Source organism: Cebidichthys violaceus, unplaced genomic scaffold, assembly GCF_023349555.1.
Source record: "Cebidichthys violaceus isolate CVI_PGR_0920_01 unplaced genomic scaffold, fCebVio1.0.p SCAF_19, whole genome shotgun sequence".
NCBI lineage: Eukaryota > Metazoa > Chordata > Actinopteri > Perciformes > Stichaeidae > Cebidichthys > Cebidichthys violaceus.
This window is the reverse complement of record NW_027176361.1, coordinates 10940545-10958829: the sequence shown is the minus strand read 5'-3', so window position 1 is coordinate 10958829 and position 18285 is coordinate 10940545. Positions and strand designations below refer to the sequence as shown.

The window sequence follows — 18285 nt, the reverse complement described above, 5'->3', positions numbered from 1 at the left end:
ATACGGGCGTCACTTCCTGGAAGTGGGGTCACGGCGCAGCGAGCGAGCGGCCGGGGTGACTGACTGGGGCTTGTTTTTACCAGAGGCTGACCGGCAGGAGGACAAAAGAAGCGGAGTAAGAGATCAGGGCCTGTTGCAGTAATTACCAGCACCCCCTTCAACACCAACACCAGCACCCCCGCCCTCTCCGAGAGCGCGTTGAACTGACAGAAACAATGACTCGGCCTGAGAATGGACAGAAATTGATTTTTAGCAACAACAAAAAAAAGGTTAAATGAACGGGCACTTTCTGTCTCGCTGTGGAGGTTGTTTTTGTTTTGGCCATTGGTTACTTTAGCTTCTCTTGTTGTTTGTGTCTCGAGGCAGAAGTCAATGGGAAAGTTTGTGATGGACATACCCTGATGTTGTTTTTTCTCCCCCATAAAAAAAAAAAGAAAGAAGCTGTCTGGCTGTCGGGAATGTGAAGTCAAAGCCTCCATTGATTGTCTGTCTGTCTTTGCACTCGTCTTCATCTTTTGAGACAGAATGGACTAAAATCACATAAGCTGCTGCTGTGGAAGGTGTGTGTGTGTGTGTGGGTGGGTGGGTGGGTGGGTCCAGCAGAACTGGGTGCTGAAATTGCTGTGCGAGAAACATTATTAAGAATCCAAGTCTCCCATCCCCTTTAACGTTCTCACACACACACACACTGCAGACAACACAACCTCTTGTGATGCATTCCTTTGTGACGTCAAACCCGCCGCCTCTGGGCTACGAGGCTCTGCACAGGATGTCAGAGAGAGAGAGAGGGGGGGGGGGGGGGGAGAGGGAAACAAAGACATAGACAACAAAGACAGAGAATCGTTCATATATGTGTGGAAAAAGTTAAAGTTAAAGAAAAGAAAAGTCTCGAGAGGATTTTTCAGCAAAATACACAGTCGAAAGAAGAAGAGCGCCGAGCCCAGAAAGTCAGAAAGTGACTGCAAATAGCAGGAGTCCTACTTCCCTATAATAAGTCAAATTCTTCTTCTCCTCCCTGCGTTTGATGGGCGGCCTTGCCCTGCGCGATGCCCAGCCTGCCAACAAAAAGAGGAAGAGAGGCCGAGCGGCCGAGCGGCCGGTCATAGCGAGGCATGTGATGCAGAGTCACACCGCAGCGACCGACTATTCGCCGTCGCGTTCTATTTTCATGGAAACAAAGCCTTCCAACGCCGCGTGGTCGCACAGCCCTGGCTGGTTACCAAAATGTGTTTACTTATAGGGTTATTGCATTTTACTCTGTATACTTTTCCCGTTTTGGATTTCGGCGTTTGCGTCTTTGTTTGGAGGCCTGTTCTTGAGTATCAGTCATCCGTATCGGATTGATCCATTGTGTTGCTGCTGTCAGGGTTGTCCCCCTCTGTCAATAAAGGCTCAGCAAGGGTTAATTAATTAATATATTAATTATATTCAAATGAAAACACATTCAAATACGGTCATTTCATGTCATCAAGATCTGTGTGTATTTATGTATGTATGTAATTATTATTAATATTATTATTGATATGGTTGGTTCATTTATATATTTCATACAATTTATAAATATACATTTTTCATATTGTCCATTTCATTTATTTGATATTGAAAATATTCCCGCAGCTGCTTCACAATAAAAGCCTTCTCGTGGTTCTAGTGGTGGGAAGCTTTTAATCTGAAGCAGCAGCAGTAGGAAGCTGCTGGACTCTGAGCGTTCATTTTCAAGATGGCGCTCCCTCCCCTTTTTGCCCATTCGACCACTTGTGAAATGTGGTAGCAGAGGACACTCAGTGTGGATTGTAGTGGCATGAAGACAACAGGAAGTGACAACATGTGCGTCCTGAAGAAAGACTAAGCTGAATAACAGTTCTTGCAGGGATGCATTCAGTTGTATTTGAATCACTCCACATATTTAACTCTTCAAAACCTTTTCTCCTGACTTCCTTCCTCCAGTCCTTCTGGCTCAGCCCATAGAGAATGAATGTATGGAGGGTCTGACGTTGAAGATCACAGACTTCGGCCTGGCGAGGGAGTGGCACAAGACCACCAAGATGAGCACCGCCGGCACCTACGCCTGGATGGCCCCCGAGGTCATCAAGTCCTCCACCTTCTCCAAGGGCAGCGACGTCTGGAGGTGAGCGCTCGTGTGTGAAGCTCTGTTCAGGATTGTTTTTTTTTATCACGCGTGAAGGTGTGCTTAAATGGAATTTATGTTACCATTTTTAGTTAAAGGAACAGTTTGACATCTTGGGAAACACACTGATTCGCTGTTTTGCTGAGAGTTACGTGAGAAGTGACCATATTTGGACGACGTATAGGGCTCTGGTAGCGGCAGCGACCTGTCAATCACAAGGTAGCCCCGCCCTAAAGCATCCTCTGCTTTATGTATATTTGACTCAAAATGGACCATGATTTATTGAAGACTTCAAAACTAGCGACTGAGAGCATAAACTCATGTTCACAATGTTTACTGAGGTAATAAATCAAGACAGCAGTAGAGTCATTTTAGACTAGACTTCTATACAACCAGAGGAGTCGCCCCCTGATGGTCAGTAGAGAGAATGCAGCTTTAGGACACTTCCGCATCGGCTTCACTCTTCAGAACCGCAGGCTGCCGCCTGCTATTAATATATAGACAGCAGTGTGTAGTGAATACCTGCAGGATACAGTGCACCTGCTGCCTTTCCGTCTGAGGACAGAGAGCGTGATGGACATAGAGGGGAGAGGTTGACCGTGCGGAGAGACGTGACGGTGGGAGACAAAGTGATGGCGAGAATGATGGATTGCAGCGAGACCGAACCGCGGCCACGTGACGGCGTCTCTTCAAAGGGCTGCTCTGTGCTTTGTTGTGGGACATCTGTACTGCACACTGTCCCATTGTCTCCAGCACAGACGGAGAAGGAGGCCACACACCAGACCTAACCGCAGCCCTCTATCTGGGAATAGCTGTGTGTGTGTGTGTGTGTGTGTGTGTGTGTGTGTGTGTGTGTGTGTGTGTGTGTGTGTGTGTGTGTGTGTGTGTGTGTGTGTGTGTGTGTGTGTGTTAGTGATATACACATCTACACAGAAAGAGAAGAGTCCCTTGATTATGGTTTGTGGTTTTATAATGATGACTCAAACAACTGTGTGATGTGTTGAGGGGGGGGTGATGGCTTCTATATGAATTTACATGTGGGATAAAGCGAGCGCGGCTGTTTTTGCTCCGCAGTAGGGAACAAGATAAACAATTTATTAAAGCGGTAATACACATTCACGGCTTCGCTGCATCGCGGTTTTAGCGGTTACTCTCATATGCTATGCTTTAATTTATAATCCAGTGGATTTGGACCATTTAATCCACTCTTAAATGGGTCTTCGCAGCCCCACACAGAGCCCGGGTGGAACCAATTGAACAGGCTGTTCCAGAGAACCTTTTTTAAAAAGCGTCCTTGAGAACATCAGAAAAAGGGTTCTGCTATGGTGAAAGCTACTTAAGGAATTTTCTGGTGCTTTAAGGAACCTTTTTTAGTAAGAGTGTTTAATGGACTCAGTGTCATCATACTACCTCTCACACACACACACACACACACACACACACACACACACATCCTCTCAGTTTCCATCTCCCCGTCTATCAGCAACAAACCCACGCAAGCTCATTTTCACAGAAAATCGCAGCGTAAATCTGGAAAAAAGCACCAAAAAAAAAAAAAAAAAAAGAGAGAGAGAGAGAACGAAGGGGGCGGCCCCGCTCTGAAAATGAAGGGTAATCTTTGTTCTATTATTCTTTTCTCATCTGTACCCGAAGACAGCGACCGCCTCGGGGAGCGGCGAGCGGCGCTTCAGCACAGTCACAGCGTGTGGAAGTTGTAATTAAAGAACTAAAATAAAAAGAGGCTGCGGCCTGCGCTCCCCACTTAGCGAGCCTCCACAGTGTGTTCAGTCAGGTCCAGGCAAGGGCTAATTGACGGTGTTCGGATCCAAGTCCTGCGCCGCGCTTCATCTTCTTAGGACACAGGGCTGCTCCCATTGTGTGGGCTCAAACGTCCTGTGTGTGTGTGTGTGTGTGTGTGTGTGTGTGTGTGTGTGTGCGACTTCACATTGCTTTGCAAGCACACGTTTCACCAAAGCAAAAATTTTCCATTGCACAAATGTGTCTTGGTTCTGTACCGTCACCTCCATGATGATGATGATGATGATGATGTGAAGGCATGCAGGGAGGAGAGAAAATGACATATTGAAACACCGGTGATGAGCCGAGGTGGTGTCTTCTACGTCAGAACTACATCAGCCAATATCAATATGTAGAAGTACCAGCGTATGCAGTATTTCAATTCTCACTTTGGAGTCTATTGGTATCGATGCTGCTGCTGATGTTTGTAGGCATGAAACTAAAATATTGTTTTTTTTTATATATATATATATATATATATATATATATATATATATATATATATATATATATATATATATATATATATTCAGATTTGGCACATTTGGAAAAACTTGTGTAGATAATAATGAGAATAAATATAAAACTAAATTTAAATCATACCCTCTATATAACAATGGTCTAGAAAGTAAAACAGTTGTGACATTAATATTATTGGTACTGCATTGATCTGATTTAATATTATACAACGCTGTACAAAAAATGCTGATAGTGCTATTCTGTCCGCGTTGCAAAAACACAGTATGAAGCGTGTTTTCCAGGATATATCTTGTGTCTAATTTCGGTCTTGAGTTTGCTGTCTCATGCCCGGTTGCCTGTGTGTGCTTCCCCCCCCCCCCCCCCCCCCCCCTCCAGCTATGGTGTTCTGCTGTGGGAGCTGCTAACAGGAGAGGCACCCTACAAAGGGATTGACGGACTGGCCGTCGCCTACGGAGTCGCCGTCAACAAGCTCACCCTGCCCATCCCCTCCACGTGCCCCGAACCCTTCGCCCAGCTCATGTCAGGTAGGACGCCTGTTTGGAAATGTGATCGGAATGCACCCAGTGCACCGTTCAGGCAAATGGCTTTCAGTTCAGCGGTGTGAGAGTGCTCTTGCGTGAGATCAAATCGGCGTCTCCCGGCACGCTCTCCTCTCATTTCCCCAAAGCCGGGTTCGAAATTCAGAAAACACAGCGCTCTGTGTGTGTGTGTGTGTGTGTGTGTGTGTGTGTGTGTGTGTGTGTGTGTGTGTGTGTGTGTGTGTGTGTGTGTGTGTGTGTGTGTGTGTTGCTAATAACGTGGCCGCGGAGAGGAAGTGTTTTTTGCGCTGCAACCTCCTTGTGCAATCGTTTTGTGTTCTTCCTTTGTGCAGTTTCAAGTTAATAAGAAGTGTCACCTGGGTACTTTCTAACATGCTGCAACCACCCAGCTTTAACAACAAGTAGGACAGATAACAGTCTTTCCGCTTCGCCCCTTGTCTTGATGTCTGCTTGTCTTTTACGGTTGTGTTTATAAAAAAAAAAAAAAAGAGAGAGATCAGTGCACACGAAACCACCGATAGCCACCTCAGAGGATTAATTAATTATCGGATTGGTTTTTGATCTGCTTGTAATGCAGCAAATTATGCAAAACCCCCCGCAGCAAGTTAATTAAGCATAACACTTTGAATAAATGATCAGCTTGACTCTAGATTATGCTCACACGAGGGCCGAAGTATGTGTAAATAAGAACGGGCGGCGTCGCAGGATACTCATCGGACACGGGTTGTAACGGTCGCTGTCGTAGAAAGCAGTCTGACCTGATTAAAGTCTTACAATTGGAACAAACGCCTCTCAGTAGGCTGATGAAATGTGCCTTTTTTTTTTCCAATGCAAATCAGTATGGTGTATGTGAGTTACTTCCTTCTTTCAGGTCGCTTGATTCAAGAAAACGCTTAAAAGAAGTGAAACTGCTGGAAAAAGATGAATTGGATTGAAGTGATGTTAGATTTTTCCTTCCTCATTTCAATTTGAGGAAGCGACTCAGTACCAGACTAAATAACCCTTTATTCTTTTCCAGAGTAAACCTGCTTAATATCCATTTTGCCTCTGCTTCGGTCCACTACTTCGTTATTTCTAATATGTTTGTATTATTCGTGCTGTAGAGAGCGGAGTAGTAGTAACCCTGTATCTGAAGTGGCTGCAGTATTGACCCTGGTGTCTGACTGTAGTGTGTGTGTGTGTGTTGTGTGTGTGTGTGGTGTGTGTGTGTGTGTGTGTGTGTGTGTGTGTGTGTGTGTGTGTGTGACACAGAATGCTGGGACCCAGGACCCCCACCGCAGACCCGATTTTCAGCTCCATCCTGGCCCAGCTGACGGCCCTGGAGCAGCAGGTGAAGGAAGAGATGCCGCAGGAGTCCTTCCACTCCCTGCAGGAGGACTGGAAACTGGAGATCCAGGGACATGTTTCGATGAACTCCGGGCTAAAGAGAAGGTAGGAGGCAGCGATGGAGTGAAGTAACCGTTCGTGTTCTTCTTTTTATTCATCAATGTTGATCAAAAGATAAACTCATACAAACCTGATTTTCCTCCATGTACATTCCTGCAGTTTTGCCTCAAAGAAAACCCATAAAACAACTTAATATCAAGCGACATGGTAGTTTAAAGGGCCAGTGCGTTAGCTTAGAATGAGCCCTTCATCTCTACATAGGGAGAGGGTCGTCTTCACCGAGTCCGCCAAGTTGCACCGCCAATGTTTCTACAGTAGCTCAGAAGTGACAAACCAAACGCTGGCTCTAGAGAGCTTTTTGCATTTTTACTGAAGGCCACCGTAGTTCTCCGACATGCTTGTGAAATTGAGGTAACAATCGTAGACTTTATATAAGAAGTGGACGTAGTCACCGAGCGGTCACCCATTGGTTTTTGGAGCACCATTTTTTTTAAAAAGGAGTTCGGTGTTACGGCCGTCGCCATCTTGGATTTTTGCGTCCAGAAGTGACACGATGAAGTGAAGTACAATCAAACCCTGAATAGACATTTTAGGTCACCAAAATGTTACAATTAACGTTCATAAACTGTGGACACACTGTGAGAGGACAAAAACACGGACTACTCCAATACTGGACAACGCGTTGTAGCGACCTGTCAATCACAAGGTAGCCCGCCCTAAAGTAACCCTGCTTTATGGTCTATTTGACTCTAAACCACTAGATGCCACCAAATCCTACACAATGTACTTTCAGAAGGTATAGCAAGCCAAGATATTGTTAATATATATAAATAACAGCTATTCTTGCTACCCTTACACAAAGAAACAAATGTTCATCACAGAAGTTTGATTTTATTGTTTAAAAAAATAGAGGCCCATACATACACTGCAACTTTTAATTTGTGCCGACACCTTCCAATACGAATCTGTGGAACATCGAATAAAATGTCAAGTTGTGAGTCCTCTTGCCATTAATTCTCCAAAAGATTTCATTGCAACCAAACCTCAGCGGCTCATTTCACACAGCAAACCTCAGTCACACACGATTGGCACCTGCTCCAATTCAAAACACCTCCTCATCTCTTTCATCCGCCTGTCCCTCCTCCGCCGCCAGGAGCTGCGATGCCGCGAGGAGGAGCTGAAGCGAGCGGCCCTGGAGCAGAAGTCCCACGAAGAGTTCCTGCAGCAGCGTGAGCAGCAGCTGGCCCAGTGGGAGCAGGACGTGTTCGAGCGCGAGCTCAGCCTCCTCATCCTCCACCTGAACCAGAACCAGAACCAGGAGAAACCCAACGTCAAGAAGAGGAAGGGCACCTTCAAGAAGCACAAGCTGAAGTGCAAGAATGGCGAGAAGATCAGCATGCCTCAAGGTGTGTGTGTGTGTGTGTGTGTGTGTGTGTGTGTGTGTGTGTGTGTCTGTGTGTGTGTCTGTGTGTGTGTTTGTTTGAACTGTTTTTTTGAGTTGTTCTGTCACAAATCCAACTACTATCCGGATTGTGTCAGCCAACGGTCTTGACGAGAAATTCCATTTCAAGGGCCATTACTGGCTCAGTCCTCAAGAAGCAGCAAAACAACAACAGGCACAAAAAATACAAGAGAGCAGCGAGGAGGAAGCGAGGGAGAGAGTTTGTGGTGCAACTGTAATTTTCTAGCTCGGCTTTGCTGAAGGTTCCTATCAGGACAGGATTCAGCTGCAGATTTTCTGTTTACTTTTATTTCCAATTTTGAAAACCTCAAAATGTTCCCTTGCGCCAAGAACAATGTCAGACCATCGTTAGACATTCAGGGGACTAAAGGTGGATCTCAGGTTTACACTAACCAACACACTCCTGTTTAATACCCATCCTCTACTATCATAGAGTCACACAGCCTGCTGCACTTCACATCCAGCGTGTGTGTGTGAGTGTATTTTAGGCAGAGCAGGCCTGCGTAAATACATTGTCTGTGTGTGTGAGTGTGTGTGTGAGTGTGGTGTGTGTGTGTGTGTGTGTGTGTGTGTGTGTGTGTGTGTGTGTGTGTGTGTGTGTTAGTGTGTTGTGGTTAGGCCTTTCCAGCAGCAGCAGCAGGGCGGTGATGTGGTGGTGGTAGTTGGGGGGGGTTGATGAGAGGGGAGCGTGAGCCAACCACGCCTTGTTACTTCCTGTCTATGGATACACTGCTGGCTGGCCTCGCTCAACTCTCTCTCTCCCTCTCTCTCTCTCTCTCTCTTCTCTCTCTCTCTCTCTCTCTCTCTCTCTCTCTCTCTCCTCTCTCTCTCTCTCCTCCTTTTAGGTATCTCTCTCTCTTCTTTTAGGTATATCTCTCTCTCTCTCTCTCTCTTCTTTTAGGTATCTCTCTCTCTCTCTCTCTTCTTTTAGGTATCTCTCTCTCTCTCTCTCTCTTCTTTTAGGTATCTCTCTCTCTCTCTCCTTTTACGTATATCTCTCTCTCTCTCTCTCTCTCTCTTCTTTTAGGTATCTCTCTCTCTCTCTCTTCTTTTAGGTATCTCTCTCTCTCTCTCTCTCTTCTTTTAGGTATCTCCTCTTCTCTCTCCTTTTACGTATATCTCTCTCTATCTTCTCTATCTCTCTCTCTCTATCCTTTAAATAGACGTCAATAAGTAATTGAAAAACTTGATTTAGTCATTCAAGGGCACCAATCATTGATTAAAAGGGAAGGAGTTACCTATTACTTTATTTCTATGAGTACAAATTACAGATTGAGGGAAGAAAATTGATACATTGAGAGCACATTCATCGGAAGTAATTGTTCACAATTTGAGGGCATGAATTACTAATTTAATTAATAATGTATTAAAATAGATTTCCCACCAAGCAGTGAAGCTCATTATTAGCGGTGTTGCTTGCTCCTCTCAGTAAGTGCTAGCTTGCTTACCGCTGCTACATGCTAGCAGTTACTGTTCCTCATGTTGATTTAATCATTAGTCATTTTAAAGTTTCCCTCCTGACACCTCCTGACATCTATCTATCTACTGGGCCCTGTAGCAGTGTTAGCTAGTAGTAGCAGTAGCATGTTAGTAGTTAGATAAGCTATTCAGTCCTCACCCATCCATACATACATACATACATACATACATACATACATACATACATACATACATACATACATACATACATACATAACGTAAGGCTCCTGAAATCTGCCTAGTTGTACCTAAAGAAACAGCACTTGTTACCCAGCTGAGAACATGTATTAAACTGAATTTCCACCACCATACAAGTCACCACAGGCTGTTCCAGAGAAATAAGGAAGCTTAAAGAAAAGTGTTGCAACCTAACAAGTCCAGAATGTACGAATGTAAAGTAGAGCATGAAACCCAAACTCGTGCGTGTATTCTGTGTTGGTGGGCGCCGTCCAGGTGGTCTAACATCCGCCGTGTGTGTGTGTGTGTGTGTGTGTGTGTGTGTTTGTGTGTTTGTGTGTTGCAGATTTCATCCACAAGATTACGGTGCAGGCTTCCCCGGGCCTGGAGAAGAGGCGGAACTCTCCCGATTTGGGCTCGGGCTCCTCGCCCTCCTTCGGCCCACGTTTCCGCGCCATCCAACGTGAGTGCGATGATTTTTTTAATTTTTTTCCCCCCCTTTTGGAAAAACACACAGGTGCACATGTTTGTGTGTGTGCTTCCAGAGACATTCGGAAAACTGAAGAAACGTGGGAGCACACCAGACTCTGTTGCAACGACTTCTCTCAGTTCCCAAATTCTCTCCTTTCATGTGCTTTCAACCACCCACTCGTCTTTTTTGTCTTCCCATGTTTCCCTGTTGGCTCCCTCTCTCTCCCCCCCTCCCTGCTTTACTGCGCCCTCTCCCTTTCACTCTCACACACACCCTTTTCCCTTTTCCACTGTCCAAATATTATCTGACTTCCTCCCAGTGGCAGCAGCTTTCTTTTTTTCCACTGCAGCCCTGCTCTGCTGCCCCCCACCCCCCACCCCCCACCCCCTGCCTCCCTCGCGTGCAGTTTCCTCATTGCTGCAGCGGGGGGAGCCGTTGAGCTGTATTTTCCAGGCGGAAAGAGTCCACAGTTTTATATGCATGTAGTGGCTACAGTGCGGTTTACTGAATTAAAAATACGCAGGGAGGAATTCATTGCTCCAGTAGAAGGAGGTTGAGAAGGGTTGCAGCAGCGGCAGAGATTTACAATACTCTTCTGCTTGTCGGGCTCCCAGACAAACGGCCTGAGATCGTTTCCCTTCGGAGGGAAATTGTAGCCAGTGGGTCACAGGGCGTCTTAACAAAACCCGAGAGGAAATTTGTGGTGTAGCAATAGGCGGTGAAAGGGATTTCTTTCCCTCTAAACAATTACCCAAAGGGGGTTGACATAAAAGCACAAATTGTAGTGAAACATTTATTTGTAAAAGTGGTTAGTAAATCTAAAACATCTGCCAGCTTCTTTTATTCATCAAATCGAGGGCTGATTTTCTTTACTCGCTAATGACTTTCCTTAATGGCTACCACTAAGCTGTGAGTGTGGCTGTCATTAAAATGTGTTTAGTGGGTATTTATGCTTGCCCTCGCAGTCGCGAGCAGTGATATATTACTCGGGCCTCCCTGACTTATTTGTCTAGAGAACTGCCAAATTGATTTGCATTAGTCCACAGAGTTGCATTCAACAGGATTTGTGTTCTGTTGATACAAACGAGGACAGGAGGGCACAATGAAACCCGCAGAACCACCGTCTCAGAAGTAGCTTTGCGTTCCGACGAATCGAGATCACAAGAAAATGGAACCGTCCCGTATTTTTTAGGGACTTTTTTGAACTCTGGACAGCAGTTAGCATCCTTAGCTTGTCAGTATGCTGGCAGATGCGCTGGCAGCTTATGGATATCGCTATCCTATGTTATTTCTGTCTGTCTGTGGGAGGCCGGATTAGTTTTGGTTCTTGAAGCTTTTCTCTTCGTCCTATTCATCCTTCCAGTTCCAGTATAGAAGAATTCTCCAGCATTCCTCTGTTTGTCTGATGATATAAAATGCTAACCTTTTTAGGGATGAAGGGTTGGTCGGTCAGTCGGTACCGCAACAATTTTTCAATAGATTGGGATGGAATTTGTTACAAACATCCGCGGTTCCAAGGGGACCAAAGAGCTGCTGATGCCCCCAAATTTTCCTCTATGTCAGGTTAAAAAAAAATCTTCACTCATCCAGGGAAATGGCTCACTTTTCACCTGAGGGATTGTAGCAAACTTTGGTACAGACATTAATATCCTCCTCTGGATGAGTTGTAATAACTTGAGTGATTTTGGAGCTATACCTACAGAGCTAATGACTATTGAGAATTGCTAACTGCTTACTAAATGAACAGTTAAGTATGATTTATTGTAAAATATGCCCCGCCAGCGCCTCCGTCATTTCTCCAAAAAAATAAATGACGGAGCGTTTGAATAAGCTGACCACATATTGAGAATCAAAATGGTTCCTTTCTCCCCTGAAAACATGCGGGGGCTTAAACAAAGTGACATACAAACCGCCTTTAGCCCAGCTCAAGATCTCACAGTGACGAGCAATATGTATTCCGCCACACGCACACTTAATATCACCGTGTGTTTGAAGAGGAACGCGCTGGGAAAGATATTGATGAAATTGCAATGCTGTCACTATCATCTGACCTCGGTGCTTGCTTTGAAAACACAGAGTGCATCAGCCAGGCCCCCAGTGTAGTAGACCGGCCAAAGGAAATAATACCACATGTCCATTCAGAGAGTTTACCTTTCCCCCAAATCTGAAGCTGAAATGAAATGACATGAATGAGGGAAGCGGCAAAACCGTCCCTGGTATCCGCGGTATATTCCGCTTTTGTCTCTTCTTTGGACTAACATGCCAGGTGTTATGTTGCGATGGCTGTGTAAGGCCTTCGGATGTGGCAGGAAGTTGAGCACACACTGTGCGAACGTTCACGCAGAGCTCACACGCTTTGCGTTAGCCAGTTTGCGGGGGGGGGGGGGGGGGGGGGGGGGGGGGGGGGGGGGGTTTGGCGCCTTCTTCTCACACTTTCTGTCTGCGAACCGCTTTGGAGGTTACCTGCTATGCCGTATCCGTATGATGAGGTAATCTTCACACTGTTTAGGAGTCAGTCGGGAGAAAGTGCATTGAAGTCACATGAGTTCTAGCTGTTGCAGGAGTCAATTAAAGGTCCTTGTGTTGGGAGATGATTGCAGGGCAGCGTTGATTTATTGGGGAAACCTGCCTTTTTAAAAATGCACACCTCATTAGGATACAGCTAAGCAGTGTGCATACTGATCACATGCACGCTGATATCATATTTTTTTCTCACCTTTTCTCTCTTTTTCTCCCGCAGTTAGTCCCAGTGACAACAGCAGGACGTTTGGTCTGAGCGGGGTCTGGCCCCTAGAGGCCCCTTCTCATAAACAAGCCAATGGAGACCTGAGGTTGTGCCCCCACTGGAGGCCCCAGAGCCCGAAAAGTCCCAAAAGCCCAAAAGTCCTGCGCCTTAGTCCCCAGGAAAGCAGGTGCAGCAGCCCTTTTCTTTTACAAGTAAACATTTGGAAAATGTGGGATTTGATCACGCTCAACATTCATTACCATGCTTGAATATTTTTACATTTCTTGGCGCTTTCAGTCTGTCAATGCGGGCCAAGCTCCTGGAGTCAGACAGCAACGTGAGGGGGGAATCCAAGGATGACTTTGAGGAGTACAGGCCAACCCCTCCCCCGGCTCTGAACGGTATCTGACACCCTCCATCACCGGCTTAACCGCCAGCCGCAGATCTTCCATTAGCCACTGTTTCAACTCGCACTGTCATGACTGTGAATTATGCATAAAAGCTAAATGAATAATAAATGGCTTGTCTCTTTCTCCTTCTCTGTCTCTTTAAAACTTAAAGAAACATCGGTTTTTTTCTCTCTCTCTGCAGGCTCCTCAGTGAAGGACAGCCTGCGGCTTCCTCTACCTCAGCGAGACTCGGCCAGCGAGGAAGGGTGTTCCTCCCCGGCTGGCTCCCCCAGGCCGGAGAGGAGATCCCTCGGTGGCCTCGTTAAGAGCACCCACCAGGCCCTGCTGGGCGGTGGCTCCCTCTTGGCCTCCATAGGACTAGGTCGCTGCCTGGATATTCCCCCAAGGGTGCCCCCTCGAACTAACCCCTCATCCCTAGAGAGCCGCACCCCCTCCGAACCAGAGATCTCCGCCCCGATGCCCCTCATTTCAGACCCCCCTGTGGTGGACGATCTCATCACCTTGTCCCCCTCCGAGCTGCTCCCCAAACCACTTTTGGATTTAGCTCTGCAGTACCAAGAACTGAAGCCCTTGCCCCTGACGCCGCCTCCGCCGAACCCCCGCGAGAGGAGCGGCCACCGGATGCCGCACAGTCCGCATTGCCCCAGGACCCCACTGAAGCATGGCAAGGCCGGCCCTGGGGAGTGGACCCCAAGTTCCCATTCGACTAACGGGGAGCTGGCCTGTGAGGCCTGGGAGCACAAAGCTGACAGGAGGAGGAGGTCCAGCCAAGGCCTGCTCGCCTCTCAGCTAGGTCAGTCTTACTTTCACCTTAAAGCGGAACCCCAACAAGTCAATGTCACTTAATTCACACATTTTTTTTAAATTTGATCAAGTTGCATTGTGGGAAGTGTAGGAAGTCTCGGGAGCATGACTCGTACTAGAGGTTAAAGGTTGGATATCTCGACTTCTGCTGCTTTGATTTTGACCATTTTATTTGTATTATTATTTGCCCCCCAACTGTATGAAAGTACGATACTAAATGACTGGATTGCCCCTTTAAATTACAGTCTCCTCTCCAAATTGAAATTGCATCCGTGATTTGGTTTTTCATCTATTTCCATTATTCATCTGCATTTCCTTGAGAGCACTAAGCATGTTTTCAGGAGCGCCCCCCCCCCCCCCCCCCCCCCCCCCCCACTGAAATAAGATCCAACCTTGAATAATAATAATAATAATAATAATGTACCTTTTCAGCACGACAATGCTTCACAGTTGTTGCAGAATTATAACTTTTTTTTTTTAGCAAGATGTTTTTTGGCACAAGGGAGGCTTCAATGCGGCACAAGCTTTTTCATTTACATCAAAGCTCGTCTTCAACAATTTGCATATCTCAGGTACCAGCTGCCCCCCCGCCCCCCCCATACTTCACTGCTAATACCTGCTAAGCAAAGCTAGCATCCAATCTTCTTTTGTTTTTGCCTCTTTCAAGCCACGGTTTTCTTTTATTGCAAAGTTGGAGATGAATGCAAAACATCCGGGGGCACAGCTGAGGTCATGCAGACAGAAAAGTGCCGGATTCAAAATTGCTAATAATCTATTATTGACTTCCCCGCCCCCACGGTGTCAACTCTCTCTGGCCAGATAGTTTGACTGGAGCTCGGCAGTGCCTGCGGGTGATAACACTATACACTATTTCAACTCCAGATGCAGCACATTTTCCCATGGAGGCATGTCAAATGTGTGCTTGAATGGCATATGCAAAGGATGCATACATGACACACGACATAAGATCACATTCAAGAGGGATTAGCGTTTATTCCCTCCCCGAAATGACACGAGAAATAGATGTTCGGTTCCCGAAGGGCATCTTTATACTTTTGTTTTAATTCATGTACGTGTCATGCTAGCAGAGATGATCTGCGTGCCGCGTTCATCTACTGTACGGCACATTCACATGTCTTTCCCACAGACTGATATGCATTTCTTAGAAGCACCGACACACAGTTTAGAGCCGTAACGACGGAGGCGTGGGTACCAGTTGTTTTTGAGAGCGAGTGGGCTTTACGAGGGCTTTAAGAGCGCCCTCCGGTAAACGTTCCACACACTATATCTGCTCCGTTTGACTCACCAAGCCTTGGCTGTGCCACAGAGATGTTCTCACCCCCCCCCAAAAACCCCCAACCCCCCAAGGTACCGAGCAGACACAACCGTAATCTCACAAACCGCATGCACTCATTACAACGGGCGCGCAGAGGTGAAAAGCCTTACATCATTAAGCAGGGGGTGTTTCAGCTAAACATCTTATTATGTTTGTTGACTGTAATGACTCGGCTGCACGGACAGGCTGCCACGCGGTTGCTGGCGGTGAACGTGTGCTTGAAGGAGCGAGAGGATTCCTTCACGGGCGCTTCCTCGTGTGCTCTCATGTGACTCCCAATTGCTTTCTCTCTCTCTCTCTCTCTCTCTCTCTCTCTCTCTCTCTCTCTCTCTCTCTCTCTCTCTCTCTCTCTCTCTCTCTCTCTCTCTCTCTCTCTCTCTCTCATCAGCTTGAATAGCTTAGCCGCCTCGGAGAGCTGCCGCTGATGTAAATAACGCCATTTGGCAGACGCGTCGCATTTTGGAAATAGCAAATGTTCACTCAAGCTGATTCATTCGGAGTTTAATGTTCTTGTCGGTGCTAATTTACACTTGCGGTTGCAGCTCTGTCAACTAGTTACACGGCGCCATGTTATGCTTAATTTAGACTAATTGCATCAACGTTCTGTGCTGGTGACTGTTCCATTTCTTTTTTTGCAACAGTAATGTGCCACTTTCGCGTTTTTGTTCGAATCAGTATCGTCGCGCAGGTTTGTGTGTTTAGCAGAACGCTGGAAAGCAAATGCAAATTTTCCCGATTGGAGAGGAGCGCGTGAAAGATCAGCGGGGCGACGCCACAGCGGCTTGAGAGTTCATCTAATTTGCAGATTAACAATTAAAGCCTCCTCAAGCAAGAGAGTGAAGTAGAGGACGATGAAGGACGTTCAACATGTTGCAGCCTTTCCCTGAAACTGTGTCTTTTGTTAAAAGCGGTACCTCAAGGATTTTTGACATAAAGGTCAGTTTAGTTGTTGTACCACTCAGCCTTATTTAATGTCTTCTGTGGCTCCGGAGGAGAAATCCAAGAAAATGAGCCCTGATATTTTAAGAAAGGCTTGAGACAGAAACAGCAGTGTTAGTTTGAAAAAGGGGATTTAACAGGCCGGGATGGTCTAATGAAAGATTCTCTTGAGTTGCATTATGGGAAATGTAGTTACCAGCATTTTAAAGCTTGACTCATGCTAGGGACTAAAAGTCATGATACATCTTGTCCTCCACTGCTTCCATTTGAAGTCTGTTTATTATTTAAAGTGAAATGCTAAAAGGCTGAATTGCCCCTTTAATGTTGTTTCTCTCTGTTCCTTCCAGTTTTGGACCTGCCCTTGTGCCAGGACACACAGGACTCTGATGACAAGCCTTCAGTGTCCTTGTCTCTCCACCCTAACCCGGCCCTCTGGAGCCCCAAAACCCGCCGCCTGGAGGTCACCGTCATCCCGCGGCCCCGCCCGTCCCCCATTCGGCCCCGCATCGACCCCTGGAGCTTCATCTCGGCAGGCGGCGCAAACTCGGGTGGCGGCCGCGGCCCACACCGCTCGGACAGCAACCCTCTGGGCTACCAACCCTCCCCTACCAACCCTTTCACCAACTGTGACCCCTTCCCCTCACCGGACTGCGACCCGTTCGCCCTCAAGGCCGACCCGTCGAGCGGCTCGGACGCGGCTTCCCCCTTCGACCCCTTCTCGGCGCCCTTCCCCACCTCCCGCTCCGCCCCGTGCTCCACCAACGGCTCCCCCACGCTGCCCTCGTTACGTAGAGCGCCCCTCAACCCGGCCGACTCGCCCCTCATCGACCTGGGCTGGGCAGCCTGCAGCAAGCCCGTGGATGGCGCCAAAGAGAGGGCTCACCCCCGCAAGACACTGGGGCTCAAGCCCTTCAAGTCCCCGACGCAACTCAGAGACGATAGGTTCTAAACCTGGGCCTACACAAGCCAACTCAGTCCAGGACCCTTTTTACTGCTTAGCTAAGATTTGGAATCTTTTAAAAAAAAAAAAAAAAAGTACAGCCATCACTTAACTGAGGGAAGTTTCCCCAGTGGGAGCCCCAATCATTGCGGGTCCTTTACACGCGAACCTGCTGCTTCGGAAAACCGGGAAGCCAGTGAAAGGTGGAGCATCGGATGGTGGGATAGCTGCCTTTGAACCAAAAGCTGGTGCCCATTTCATTCCCTCCTCTCTATTTCGGTTTCTCTATCCCTCTGAGGGAGCAGAACACAGATCACTCGTCCCATCTTGAGATTCTATCAGCCTCCCCATATCACCTGCTTTCATCCCCCCCCCCCCCCCCCCCCCCCCCCCCGCCTTTGAAGCATTGTGACAATGCAGAGGTGGATAAGGCGACTTGCACAGCTTCATCTGCCTCTACCTCTCTGCAAACTGAAAGCGTTCAGGACAATGGGAAATTGGAGTGCCGTACTTTGTGAAGTGTTTTTTTTTTTTGTTTTTTTTAAGCATATATCTTTTCAAGATTTCTTGAATGGTTATTCTGGTGCGTAGGGAAGATGCTATGAATTTGGCTTAAATTTGCAAATCAGCTTAGCATTGCTGCGGAGGAAAATGCCGTCTGCGTGTGCGTGCGTGTCTAGACTCATTGTTCAAGGAAAGCTTACTGTTTCAAAAAAAAAGAAAATAGCATCTGCCTGTTGCATTATGGGAGAAAGCACTGGATATTCCAGGCCACTCGTGAAATCCAAGACAAATCCATGACCCAGACATTCCACATGGAAGCAGATAAAATTCCAATCACATTCCCCTTGAAATACCTAGAATCGGACAGATTCTTGTGGCTGGCGGGCGACACGGCACAGGAAACAGGACGGGGGGGGAGGGGGGGGCGGGGGCTCCTCTGCATTCCCTTCATATGCCAAAGAATGCCACTGTGACGGTGTCAGAACTGGGACAAAGGGTGGTTGCAAATCCATTGTTTTCACCAGTGCCCGATGGGTGGGGTCTGCCACACTGGACAGTACAGAGGAAGTTGAGACAATCGCAGACAGTATTTAAACATAACTTTTAACGTACTTCTCTGTGGTTATCTTCTTTGATATCATCCAGGCTGTCTCATCACAACCCATCTGATGCCGTAGGAAGGTTCCACCAAATACTTTCAAGTATTT

At 47.0% G+C, this 18285-nt stretch overlaps 1 protein-coding gene across 1 annotated transcript in view; it reads left to right on the top strand.

The window, feature by feature from the left end:
- LOC137874718 (mitogen-activated protein kinase kinase kinase 11) overlaps positions 1-17465 on the top strand; it is a 30314-nt gene extending 12849 nt beyond the window's left edge. The window contains 11 exon segments of the mRNA XM_068713624.1: positions 1948-2128; positions 4781-4948; positions 6207-6231; positions 6233-6340; positions 6343-6375; positions 7484-7736; positions 9795-9911; positions 12661-12832; positions 12943-13046; positions 13237-13848; positions 16482-17465. Coding sequence (XP_068569725.1) covers positions 1948-2128; positions 4781-4948; positions 6207-6231; positions 6233-6340; positions 6343-6375; positions 7484-7736; positions 9795-9911; positions 12661-12832; positions 12943-13046; positions 13237-13848; positions 16482-17083 — 2375 coding nt within the window. The 3' untranslated portion in view covers positions 17084-17465.
- Positions 17466-18285: the final 820 nt, after the last annotated feature.